This window comes from Hylobates moloch, unplaced genomic scaffold, assembly GCF_009828535.3.
Source record: "Hylobates moloch isolate HMO894 unplaced genomic scaffold, HMol_V3 SCAFFOLD_1, whole genome shotgun sequence".
Classification (NCBI taxonomy): domain Eukaryota; kingdom Metazoa; phylum Chordata; class Mammalia; order Primates; family Hylobatidae; genus Hylobates; species Hylobates moloch.
Genome location: NW_026652276.1, coordinates 198,303,357 through 198,317,277, shown reverse-complemented (window position 1 = coordinate 198,317,277; position 13,921 = coordinate 198,303,357). Strand labels below are relative to the sequence as shown.

The 13,921-nt window shown below is 40.6% G+C and overlaps 1 protein-coding gene across 2 annotated transcripts in view; it reads left to right on the top strand.

Moving 5' to 3' along the window:
• Positions 1-10,081: 10,081 nt before the first annotated feature.
• The window catches only part of ASZ1 (ankyrin repeat, SAM and basic leucine zipper domain containing 1), a 64,210-nt gene continuing 60,370 nt past the window's right edge, over positions 10,082-13,921 (top strand). For both annotated transcript variants that reach the window (XM_058435698.1, XM_032753504.2), the window contains exons 1-2: positions 10,082-10,221; positions 10,645-10,744. In XM_058435698.1, coding sequence (XP_058291681.1) covers positions 10,117-10,221; positions 10,645-10,744 — 205 coding nt within the window. In that variant the 5' untranslated portion in view covers positions 10,082-10,116. The remainder of the gene's footprint in view (positions 10,222-10,644; positions 10,745-13,921) is intronic.

Here is a 13,921-nt window from a genome sequence, read left to right as displayed (position 1 = left end):
CATTTGGGTTGCTTCTGAGTCTTTGCTATTGTGAATAGTGCCACAATAAACATACGTGTGCATGTGTCTTTATAGCAGCATGATTTATAGTCCTTTGGGTATATACCCAGTAATGGGATGGCTGAGTCAAATGGTATTTCTAGTTCTAGATCCCTGAGGAATCACCACACTGACTTCCACAATGGTTGAACTAGTTTACAGTCCCACCAACAGTGTAAAAGTGTTCCTATTTCTCCACATCTTCTCCAGCACCTGTTGTTTCCTGACTTTTTAATGATGGCCATTCTAACTGGTGTGAGATGGTATCTCATTGTGGTTTTGATTTGCATTTCTCTGATGGCCAGTGATGATGAGCAGTTTTTCATGTGTTTTTTGGCTGCATAAATGTCTTCTTTTGAGAAGTGTCTGTTCATGTCCTTCGCCCACTTTTTGATGGGGTTGTTTGTTCTTTTCTTGTAAATTTGTTTGAGTTCATTGTAGATTCTGGATATTAGCCCTTTGTCAGATGAGTAGGTTGCAAAAATTTTCTCCCATTTTGTAGGTTGCCTGTTCACTCTGATGGTAGTTTCTTTTGCTGTGCAGAAGCTCTTTAGTTTCATTAGATCCCATTTGTCAATTTTGGCTTTTGTTGCCATTGCTTTTGGTGTTTTAGACATGAAGTCCTTGCCGATGCCTATGTCCTGAATGGTAATGCCTAGGTTTTCTTCTAGGCTTTTTATGGTTTTAGGTCTAACATGTAAGTCTTTAATCCATCTTGAATTAATTTTTGTATAAGGTGTAAGGAAGGGATCCAGTTTCAGCTTTCTACATATGGCTAGCCAGTTTTCCCAGCACCATTTATTAAATAGGGAATCCTTTCCCCATTGCTTGTTTTTGTCAGGTTTGTCAAAGATCAGACAGTCGTAGATATGCGGCATTATTTCTGGGGGCTCTGTTCTGTTCCATTGATCTATGTCTCTGTTTTGGTACGAGTACCATGCTGTTTTGGTTACTGTAGCCTTGTAGTATAGTTTGAAATCAGGTAGCGTGATGCCTCCAGCTTTGTTCTTTTGGCTTAGGATTGACTTGGCGATGAGGGCTCTTTTTTGGTTCCATATGAACTTTAAAGTAGTTTTTTCCAATTCTGTGAAGAAAGTCATTGGTAGCTTGATGGGGATGGCATTGAATCTATAAATTACCTTGGGCAGTATGGCCATTTTCATGATATTGATTCTTCCAACCCATGAGCATGGAATGTTCTTCCATTTGTTTGTATCCTCTCTTATTTCATTGAGCAGTGGTTTGTAGTTCTCCTTGAAGAGGTCCTTCACATCCCTTGTAAGTTGGATTCCTAGGTATTTTATTCTCTTTGAAGCAATTGTGAATGGGAGTTCACTCATGATTTGGGTCTCTGTCTGTTATTGGTGTACAAGAATGCTTGTGATTTTTGTACATTGATTTTGTATCCTGAGACTTTGCTGAAGTTGCTTATCAGCTTAAGGAAATTTTGGGCTGAGACGATGGGGTTTTCTAGATATACAATCATGTCATCTGCAAACAGGGACAATTTGACTTCCTCTTTTCCTAATTGAATACCCTTTATTTCCTTCTCCTGCCTGATTGCCCTGGCCAGAACTTCCAGCACTATGTTGAACAGGAGTGGTGAGAGAGGGCATCCCTGTCTTGTGCCAGTTTTCAAAGGGAATGCTTCCATTTTTTCCCATTCAGTATGATATTGGCTGTGGGTTTGTCATAGATAGCTCTTATTATTTTGAGATACGTCCCATCAATACCTAATTTATTGAGAGTTTTTAGCATGAAGTGTTGTTGAATTTTGTCAAAGGCCTTTTCTGCATCTATTGAGATAATCGTGGTTTTTGTCTTTGGTTCTGTTTATATGCTGGATTACATTTACTGATTTGCATATGTTGAACCAGCCTTGCATCCCAGGGATGAAGCCCACTTGATCATGGTGGATAAGCTTTTTGATGTGTTGCTGGATTCGGTTTGCCAGTATTTTATTGAGGATTTTTGCATCAATGTTCATCAAGGATATTGGTCTAAAATTCTCTTTTTTGGTTGTATCTCTGCCAGGCTTTGGTATCAGGATGATGCTGGCCTCATAAAATGAGTTAGGGAAGATTCCCTCTTTTTCTATTGATTTGAATAGTTTCAGAAGGAATGGTACCAGCTCCTCCTTGTACCTCTGGTAGAATTCAGCTGGGAATCCATGAGGTTCTGGACTCTTTTTGGTTGGTAAGCTATTGATTATTGACACAATTTCAGAGCCTGTTACTGGTCCATTCAGAGATTCAACTTCTTCCTGGTTTAGTCTTGGGAGGGTGTATTTGTCGAGAAATTTATCCATTTCTTCTAGATTTTCTAGTTTATTTGCGTAGAGGTGTTTGTATTATTCTCTGATGGTAGATTGTATTTCTGTGGGATCGGTGGCGATATCCCCTTTTTCATTTTTTGTTGCGTCTATTTGATTCTTCTCTCTTTTCTTCGTTAGTCTTGCTAGCGGTCTATCAATTTTGTTGATCTTCTCAAAAAACCACTACTTGGATTCATTAATTTTTGAAGGGTTTTTTGTGTCTCTATTTCCTTCAGTTCTGCTCTGATTTTAGTTATTTCTGGCCTTCTGTTAGCTTTTGAATGTGTTTGCTCTTGCTTTTCTAGTTCTTTTAATTGTGATGTTAGGGTGTCAATTTTAGATCTTTCCTGCTTTCTCTTGTGGGCATTTAGTGCTATAAATTTCCCTCTACACACTGCTTTGAATGTGTCCCAGAGATTCTGGTATGTTGTGTCTTTTTTCTCATTGGTTTCAAAGAACATCTTTATTTCTGCCTTCATTTCGTTATGTACCCAGTAGTCATTCAGGAGCAGGTTGTTCAGTTTCCATGTAGTTGAGCAGTTTTGAGTGAGTTTCTTAATCCTGAGTTCTAGTTTGATTGCACTGTGGTCTGAGAGACAGTTTGTTATAATTTCTGTTCTTTTACATTTGCTGAGGAGAGCTTTACTTCCAACTATGTGGTCAATTTTAGAACAGGTGTGGTGTGGTGCTGAAAAAAAATGTATATTCTGTTGATTTGGGGTGGAGAGTTCTGTAGATGTCTATTAGGTCCACTTGGTGCAGAGCTGAGTTCAATTCCTGGGTATCCTTGGTAACTTTCTGTCTCATTGATCTGTCTAATGTTGACAGTGGGTTGTTAAAGTCTCCCATTATTATTGTGTGGGAGTCTAAGTCTCTTTGTAGGTCACTCAGGACTTGCTTTATGAATCTGGGTGCTCCTGTATTGGCTGCATATATATTTAGGACAGTTAGCTCTTCTTGTTTAATTGATCCCTTTACCATTATGTAATGGCCTTGTCTCTTTTGATCTTTGTTGGTTTAAAGTCTGTTTTATCAGAGACTAGGATTGCAACCCCTGCCTTTTTCTGTTTTCCATTTACTTGGTAGATCTTCCTCTATCGTTTTATTTTGAGCCTATGTGTGTCTCTGCATGTGAGATAGGTTTCTTGAATACAGCACACTGATGGGTCTTGAATCTTTATCCAATTTGCCAGTCTGTGTCTTTTAATTGGAGCATTTAGTCCATTTACATATAAAGTTAGTACTGTTATGTGTGAATTTGATCCTGTCATTATGATGTTAGCTGGTTATTTTGCTCATTAATTGATGCAGTTTCTTCCTAGCCTCAATGGTCTTTACAATTTGGCATGATTGTGCAGTGGCTGGTACCGGTTGTTCCTTTCCATGTTTAGTGCTTCCTTCAGGAGCTCTTTTAGGGCAGGCCTGGTGGTGACAAAATCTCTCAGCATTTGCTTGTCTGTAAAGTATTTTATTTCTCCTTCACTTACAAAGCTTTGTTTGGCTAGATATGAAATTCTGGGTTGAAAAATTCTTCTCTTTAAGAATGTTGAATATTGGCCCCCATTCTCTTCTGGTTTGTAGAGTTTCTGCCGAGAGATCCGCTGTTAGTCTAATGGGCTTCCCTTTGTGGGTAACCTGACCTTTCTCTCTGGCTGCTCTTAACATTTTTTCCTTCATTTCAACTTTGGTGAATCTGACAATTATGTGTCTTGGAGTTGCTCTTCTCAAGGAGTATCTTTGAGGCATTCTCTGGATTTCCTGAATCTGAATGTTGGCCTGCCTTGCTAGATTGGGGAAGTTCTCCTGGATAACATCTTGCAGAGTGTTTTCCAACTTGGTTCCATTCTCCCCGTCACTTTCAGGTACACCAATCAGACGTAGGTTTGGTCTTTTCACATAGTCCCATATTTCTTGGAGGCTTTGTTCATTTCTTTTTATTCTTTTTTCTCTAGACTTCCCTTCTCACTTCATTTCATTCATTTCATCTTCCATCGCTGATACCCTTTCTTCCAGTTGATCGCATCAGCTACTGAGGCTTCTGCATTCTTCACGTAGTTCTCGAGCCTTGGCTTTCAGCTCCATCAGCTCCTTTAAGCACTTCTCTGTATTGGTTATTCTAGTTATACATTTGTCTAATTCTTTTTCAAAGTTTTTAACTTCTTTGCCTTTGGCTTAAATTTCCTCCTGTAGCTCGGAGTAGTTTGATTGTCTGAAGCCTTCTTCTCTCAACTCGTCAAAGTCATTCTCCGTCCAGCTTTGTTCCGTTGTTGGTGAGGAACTGCGTTCCTTTGGGGGAGGAGAGGCACTCTGCTTTTTAGAGTTTCCAGTTTTTCTGCTCTGTTTTTTCCCCATCTTTGTGGTTTTATCTACTTTTGGTCTTTGATGATGGTGATGTACAGATGGGTTTTTGGTGTGGATGTCCTTTCTGTTTGTTAGTTTTCCTTCTAACAGACACAGGACTCTCAGCTGCAGGTCAGTTGGAGTTTGCTAGAGGTCCACTCCAGACCCTGTTTGCCTGGGTGTCAGCAGCGGTGGCTGCAGAACAGCGGATTTTCATTAACTGCGAATGCTGCTGCCTGATCGTTCCTCTGGAAGTTTTGTCTCAGAGGAGTACCCGGCCGTGTGAGGTGTCAGTCTGCCCCTTCTAGGGGGTGCCTCCCAGTTAGGCTGCTCGGGGTTCAGGGACCCACTTTCGGAGGCAGTCTGCCTGTTCTCAGATCTCCAGCTGCGTGCTGGGAGAACCACTACTCTCTTCAAAGCTGTCATACAGGGACATTTAACTCTGCGGTGGTTACTGCTCTCTTTTTGTTTGCCTGTGCCCTGCCCCCAGAGGTGGAACCTACAGAGGTATGCAGGCCTCCTTGAGCTGTGGTGGGCTCCACCCAGTTTGAGCTTCCCAGCTGCTTTACCTAATCAAGCCTGGGCAATGGTGGGCGCCCCTCCCACAGCCTCACTGCCACCTTGCAGTTTAATCTCAGACTGCTGTGCTAGCAATCAGTGAGACTCCGTGGGCATAGGACCCTCCGAGCCAGATGTGGGATATAATCTCCTGGTGTGCCGTTTTTAAAGCCCATCAGAAAAGCGCAGTATTAGGGTGGGACTGACCCGATTTTCCAGGTGCCGTCTGTCACCTCTTTCTTTGACTAGGAAAGGGAACTCCCTGACCCCTTGCGCTTCCCGAGTGAGGCAATGCCTCACCCTGCTTCGGCTCGCGCATGGTGCGCTGCACCCACTGTCCTGCGCCCACTGTCTGGCACTCCCTAGTGAGATGAACCTGGTATCTCAGATGGAAATGCAGAAATCACCCGTCTTCTGCATCGCTCACGCTGGGAGCTGTATACCAGAACTGTTCCTATTCGGCCATCTTGACTCGACCCCCTCAACACTCTTAAAGAAAAGAATTTCCAAGCCAGAATTTCATAACTGGCCAAACTGAGCTTCGTAAGTGAAGAAGCAATAATATCCTTTTCAGACAAGCAAATGCTGAGGGTATTTGTTACCACCACACTTGCCTCGCAAGAGCTCCTGAAGAAAGCACTAAATAAGGAAAGGCAAAACCATTACCAATCACTACAAAAACACACTAAAGTGCACAGACCAGTGAAACTATGAAGCAACCACAAAAACAAGTCTGCAAAATAACCAGCTGGGATCATGATGACACGATCAAATCTACACATAACAATACTAACTTTAAATGTAAATGGACTAAATGCCCCAATTAAAAGACACAGAATGGCCAGCTGGATAAAGAACCAAGACCCATCAGTATACTGTCTTCAAGAGAAGCATCTCACATGCAAAGACACACACAGGCTCAAAACAAAGTGATGGAGGAAAATTTACCAAGCAAATGGAAAACAGAAAAAAGCAGGGTTTGCAATTCTGGTTTCTGATTAAACAGACTTTAAACCAACAAAGGTCAAAAAAACAAAAAAAAAGGGCATTACATAATCTTAGTGTTCAATTCAACAAGGAGGCTAACTATCCTAAATATATGCGTACCCAATACCGGAACAATCAGATTCATAAAGTAAATTCTTAAAAGCCTTCAAAAAGACTTAAACTTACACACAATAATAGTGGGAGATTTTAACACCCCACTGACAATATTAGATCATCAAGAAAGAAAATTAACAGATATTCAGGGCCTGAACTCAGCTCTGGATCAAGTGAATCTGATAAATATCTACAGAACTCTCCACCCAAATACAACAGAAGATACATTCTTCTCATCACCACATGTCACTTACTCTAAAATTGATCACATAATCAGAAGTAAAACACTCCTCAGAAAATGTGAAAGAACTGAAATCATAACAGTCTCTCAGACCACAGCACAATCAAATTAGAACTCAAGATTTAAAAATTCACTCAAAACAACAGAACTACATAGAAATTGAACAACCTGCTCCTGAATGACTTTGGATAAATAATGAAATTAAGGCAGAAATCAAGAAGTTCTTTGAAACTAATGAGAACAAAGAGACAATGTACCAGAATTTCTGGGATGCACCTAAAGCAGTGTTAAGAGGGAAATTTATTGATTACAATTCACAATAAATTTTGAAAATATCTCCTCCTCTCCATTTTCCCTGCCACTTCTCTAGTTCACAATTACAGTAACCTCCTAATGGGTCATGCTACCTCCTGAAATTACTGTCTGATATCAATATCACACATTACTTAGGACAAAAAGGAATGAAGTACAAATACATGCTACAATTGGGTGTTGAAAACATCATGCTAAGTGATATATATACAGTGTACTGAGTTGAATGGTGTCCCCCAAAATTTCATGTCCACCTGAACCTGTAAATGTAACCTTATTTAGAAATAAGGTCATGGCATATGTAATCACATTAAGAAGAAGTCATACTGGATTACCATGGACCCTAAATCCAGTATGACTAGTACATTCTACCACCAGCAACTACCAGAAGTTGGGAAGAGGCAAGGAAAGATCTTCCCCTAGAGCCTTCAGAGGAATCATGGTCCTGCTGACAACTCGATGTTAGACTTCTAGCCTCCAGAACCGTGAGAGAAAAAATTTGTTGTTATAAGCCTCCCAATTTGTGGTAATTTGTTTTGGTAGTCCTAGGAAACCAATTCAGATGGTATAGACATACCAATTTTGTTTATCCAATCATCAGTTGATGGATATTTGGGTTGTTTCTACTTTTGGTTAATATGAATAATGCTACTATGGATATTCATGTACAAGTACATTATGTATTTGGAATTAATTTTGTAAAAGGCATGAGGCTTAGGTTGAAGTTCATTTTTTACCTAAAGATATTCACCTGCTTCACAACTATTTGTTGAAAAGACTATCCTTCCTCCATTGAATTGATCTTGCACCTTTATCAAAAATTAATTTGTCATACTTTATGTACTTGTGTGGTGCTATGTCTAGGTTTTCTATTCTGTTCTATTGGTCTATATCACAAAATCCTGAAATCAAGGCTACACGAGTCTTGAAATCGAGAGCAATTCTTCCTTCTTTATTCTTCTTTTTCGGAATTGTTTTAACTATTTTACTTCCTTTGCCTTTCCACATACAATTTGGAATAATCTTATCTATATTTACAAAAAAATTTGTTTGGTAAATCCTAAGGTTTTTAGAAACCAATTGTATGTGGGTAACTCCCACATTTATATATCCAAGACCAGGCTTCCTCAAGGTCCACACATGAATATCCAACTAGCCACTTAACAGCTACACTTGGCTGCTTGGTTTTGAATATGTTAATTTTGGGATGCTTATTAAATCTTCACGTTTATCCACTGGTCTTCCCCCATCTCAGTAAATGCAACGACTACTTAGCCAGTTGCTCAAACCAAAAACCTTCTCTACAATAGACCTAGAGTGTCTTTAAATACACACACACATCAGAACATGTCTTTCATTAGCTTAAAAACATTTCACTGTTCAATTGCTTTCAGTAAAATCCAGATTCCTACTTAAGGCCCACAAGGACCTCTCATCACACACGCCTATCCTTATGAAGCTGTAGCCTCAGGCCTTCTTTCTGGTCCAAGCAGGACAAGAACTAAGGTAAGCAAGGTGACCCAGGAGCAAAATTTAAAAAGGCACTCACTGAATTTGCAGGACCCTGACAGTACTTCCTTAAACTTTGCTTCTTAGGGACCTCACTCGCCCCATCCTGGTCCTGAGTCCTAGCTTTTTTCTTGCCTTAGGACCTTGGTACTATTCCTCTCCACTGCCAGGAAAGCTCTATTCTCCCACTCTTATATGGCTTCTTATTTAGGACTCTGCACAGTTCTGACTATCCTATCTAAAATCTACCTCTTACATTGAGAAAGACCTTATTCCAAGCCTATTACTTCATTTAGTCCTCATAACAATTCTATTTGGTGGGTACTATCATCACCTCCATTCTACAGATAAGTTAGCTGGTACCCAGATAGATGCTAAGTAAATTGCCCAAGGGCACACAGCTACAGCTAATGATTCCCCCAGGAAACAAAAAAGTGGTTTGATTCCAGAAACTGAGCACACTTGTTTTCTTTTGAAGCACTTACAATCTGCAATAGTGTTTTTGTTTCCTTGCATATTGTCTATCTCTACTTATTAAAGTGAGCTCCATGAGGCTCCATGGTTTATCTTTGACGTTGTCTCCCCAAACCTAGTTGCACCTGGCTGTACTAAGTAATCCCTAGCATTTATTGAATGAATGCATTTAGAAAGACAGATGTGGCCCCCAAATAGCTAAACTACTTAAAAATACTTACCTCTGAGCCTCTGAAGTAAATAATTTCAAAATCTTTTATCAAAGAATCTGCAAGAAAAAAACCGCAAAAGCTTTCAAATAATAGTGCATGGCTATTATCTTGAGATACATATAATATGCCCTGTTTCTTGGTGGATCTACTTTTCTGTGGTGGCAAAGAAAATCACTGTGTTACCAACATCTAGAAGTTCTGCCATCTAGAACCATGTAGAAAAGTGAGTTCGAGCTTGGGCCACTTCCACCTGGAGTTGTTTGTATTATTTGCTCTCTGGACGTTTAAGTCATTTCTTTCTTTCTGGCTCTTTGGATCCACTGTACCCGGAAATCCACTCCTTTCATATTTTCCTCTTAAGACATCTACACTTCATAGCAGGGAAGTGTTTTGACGGTCTGAAGCTTCTAAATCTAAGGTGAGATCTAAGATCACATGAAATGTAAAGGAAGAATTCTTTGGGGCAGTATTTTCTCCTGGCTCCTTCGACGGCTCCTATTTGTGTGAGGGCTTCTTGAATGTCTGAGTGGTGCTCCTGAGAGAGGTGTTCCGACGAAGAGTCCGTCTCCCAGGGGATACAGATTTAACAGACGTTTGGCACGGGGCAGATGAAAACGATGGCGGGGAAAGTCTAGTCTTACTTTCCCCGTTAAATCCTAGTGTGCTCCTGCCACAAGTAAGGCATTCCTTGCAGAGCAAGAATTTCATCAAGCAAATACTTTAAAGAGGTCGAAAGGTAACTCCCTGAGAGGAACTGGAAGCGCCAGCAGGAGCCTGGCGCACGATCTTCGTCACCAGTGTTAGACACGCCAGCTTTTCAACTCAGGAAGCCTCAAGGTTAGGGACGCGGCAGTGAGGTGAGCAGCGCGCCGCTGTGCGCCTGCGCTGGAGGGCTCCAGACCGGAGCGCTTCCACGTCGCTCCTTCCCGCGCATCCCTACGCACGCCCCACCCCGTGCGCATGCGCCCGGAGAGCTGAAGGGCGCGCGGTGCTCACAGGGAGCTGCCTTGGCTAGCATGGCGGCGGGCGCGCTACGCGGCCTGCCAGTGGCTGGCGGAGGCGAGAGTAGCGAGAGCGAAGATGACGGCTGGGAGATTGGGTATCTCGACCGGACGTCTCAGGTAGCGGAGGAGGCCTTGTCTTGACCACACCTGGTTTCGGCCTCCCGTGGCCCTCCAAGGCGAGGCCCAGCCTGGTGAAACCTCTCACTTCCTCTCATGTATTTATTTCCCTTTTTCTCCAGTGGAAATACGGTCGTTTGTACTTAAGCAAACCCGCACAAATTTCCTCCTGTTCGCCAACTGTGGTTACCACCAAATACGCTACTTTAGGTCATGGTAGCTCCTCAGTTGGGTTTGGATCCATCATTACCTATTCCCTTGAAAGATAATTTTCGACACGAATTCTTTTCAAACTTTGTATCTCGGTCAAAATAAAGCCAAGAAAAAAAAAACCTGCGTACTTAACCAAACATTATTGTTTCCTGATGAGGTGGAAACAAAAATATATATAACAAGAATTTTTTTAAATGTTTACTTTTCTAGAAATTGAAAGGGCTGTTACCCATTGAAGAAAAGAAAGAAAAATTTAAGAAAGCAATGACCATCGGAGATGTTTCATTGGTCCAGGAGCTCCTAGATTCTGGTGAGAGATAAGGGACAGTTTCATCTGAACACAACTGTCTTAAGTTCGCAAGGATTCCTTACTTTTAAAAGGTTTATGTTGCTTTTCTAATGGAAACGCAACATGTTAATATATCAGTTATCCTGCATAATTTCGTTGACTGAGTCCTGTCTGCCTTATTTTCTTCCTCTCTCCTTAAATTTGGAATGCCACCCTGTTTGTCTTCCATCAGTTCTTCCCCTCCTTCAAGCAAGAGGCCTACTCTAATCCTATCCCACTCTGATCATTCTTAATTTTCTCTTCATTTACTCTGCTGTAATGTTATATGTTTCTTTTTTCTTTTTTTTCTTTTTTTTTTTTTTTTTTTGTTTTTTTGTGTCCTTGTTGGACTGGCTTGGGTCGAGTTTGGCGCTCTTGGCTCACTGCAACCTCCACCTCCCGGATTCAAGCGATTCTCCTGCCTCAGCCTCCTGAGTAGCTGGGACTACAAGCACGTGCCACCACACCCGGCTAATTTTTTTTTTTTTTTGTATTTTTAATAGAGGGTTTCACCGTGTTAGGCAGGATGGTCTCGATCCCCTGACCTCGTGATCTGCCTGCCTCGGCCTCCCAAAGTGCTGGGATTACAGGCATGAGCCCCGTGCCCTGCCTGTTGTATGTTTCTTAAGAATTGGTTCTACTACATTTTAGTTCTTTCTCGTTACAGTTTTTTGTTTTGTACTGGTGGAATGAGGCCTGAGCTAACAATCAGAATAAATATATGGGTAATTTCTTCCAGCTTATTGCCCACTCTGGTTTCTTGGAAGAGGCATTTAAACTTTGAGAGCATCAGATTGCATTTTTGGGGGGTTGAAGGAAGGGGATGGAGTGTCTCTCTATAGCCCTGCTGGAGTGCAGTGGCACCATGTTGGCTCACTGCAACCTCCATCTGGGGGCCGGGATTCAAGTGATTCTCCCACCTCAGCCTCCCGAGTAGCCGGGACTAAAAGCACCGGTCACCAAGCCCAGCTAATTTTGGTAATTTTAGTAGACACGGGGGTTTCACCATGTCGGCCAGGCTGGTCTGAAACTACTGACCTCAAGTAATCAACCACCTCGGCCTCCCAAAGTGCTGAGATTACAGGCAAGAGCCACCACCCCCAGCCAGAAAGCATCAGTTTCTTTATGTAAAGCATCATAATTCTGTCCTGGGCTTCATGACTTTTTTTTGTGGATTAAATGAAAAAAAAAAACTTTAAATTACCTTCACGTAGAAATTAAAGTATTGATTATAATGATTGAAATTACTCAAAGGAATAACAAGCATTTACGTTAGGTTGGTGCAAAAGTAATTGTGGTTTTTGCCATTGTAGATACAAAACATTCACACTCAAGGTAGCTAGATGTGATTATATATAGCATAATGTTTTTCTTCTATGCTAGAATCAATGCATAGTTTACTGAAAAGTAAATAATTTTGAAAACAAGACAGATCTGGGTTTGATTACTAACCGTGCCACTTGATGGCTTTGTAACCTTGACTAAGTTACCAAATCTTTCTAAGCTTCAATTTCTGCCCATTTTAAAATGAGGATTATTATATCAAAGGGTTGTTGGCAAGGGGGAGAATTAAAATACACTTTTAAAGGACTTAGAACACATAGGAATTATGTAAACGTTAGCTGTTATTCTTACAAGAAATGAGAAGGATCTGTATGACTTTTTGGACACTGGAACTTGAGTTTGGAATTGAAAAACGAAATTGAATAAACTCTGAATAAGTAGAGGCCCGAATACCTAATATTAATATATGTATAGTGTACATAGCATGGGGTGGAATAGGCAGAGATTTGTTTTAGAAAAGAAAATTTGCCTTAAGAGTAGTGGGACTAGGTACAGTGAATGTGATAGAGGCTTTTGAAGGATTAAGATTTGATATGATTGATGGGCAGGTGTGAGCTTTTCAGTCTCTTGAACAGAGCCTGCTGCTAAGTATTTAGTCAACCATTTGAAATTTGTTTTTAGTTACAAAAATTTTTAAAGTTCATTTTTAAAAGGCAGTAATAGAGATATAGGTAGAAGTAGAAAGATTTCTTTACCATTGTCCTCACTGTCATTCCCCTTACTGCTGATGCCTCACTTTCACAGGTTAACTCCTGTTTTAGGATATTTCCTTCCAGATGTCATTATGTAACTCTTTTTAAAAATATTGTTAATTTTTTGCCTTTCAAAGTCATTATTGTTCTTGAAACATGCTTCTGCACCAATTGAAACTCTAAAAATAAAAGCACATTTTGAGTCAGCCACTTTTAACCATTTGAAGATGTCTCCAGTTTTTGTTATTCTGTGTACTATCATTTTCAATTTTCTTTAAAGTGTGACATATTTTAGACATTCAGGAAAGTAAGGTACCCCCCTCTGGCGATAACTACTTTTCTATAGTTGATGTTTATCATTCTTATGTGTATCTTTATACTTTTACTATATCCCTAAACAATATAGTATCATTTTGAATGTTTTTGAGCTCTATAAATATACTGTGTTCATCCTTTCGAAACTTACCTTATTTTGCACTATGTCTGGAACATAATATGTGCTTAGTAATTTATGTTAAATATTAAGTTAGAATTTTAGTAAGAATTTTTATACTAAAATGCCACATTTGCTTCTTTTTTTTTTTTTTTTTTTTTGAGTTGGAGTCTCACCCTGTCACCCAGGCTGGAGTGCAGTGGCATGATCTCAGCTCACTGCAAGCTCCGCCTCGCGTGTTCACGCCATTCTCCTGCCTTGGCCTCCTGAGTAGCTGAGACTACAGGCACCCCCCACCACGCCTGGCTAATTTTTTTTTTTTTTTTTTGTATTTTTAGTAGAGACAGGGTTTCACTGTGCTAGCCAAGATGGTCTCGATCACCTGACCTCGTGATCCACCCACCTTGGCATCCCAAAGTGCTGGGATTACAGGCGTGAGCCACTGTGCCCGGCCTTTGCTTCTTTTTCGTCGCATCTTTTCCTTTCTATCTTTGCTATCACAGTTTGAGCAGTACTCTCAATAAATTGAGAAAACAGTGATCTTTTCTCTGATCTCATTGATATGCTTTCAATTGAAGCAGTTTAAAGAGGAAGATTTGTTAGAGAAGACAAGTAGGGCTAGCAGTAGATGTCTATACTAAGATGGTTTAATGTTTTCTCCCAGTGATTATTATGTACCTTATATCAATT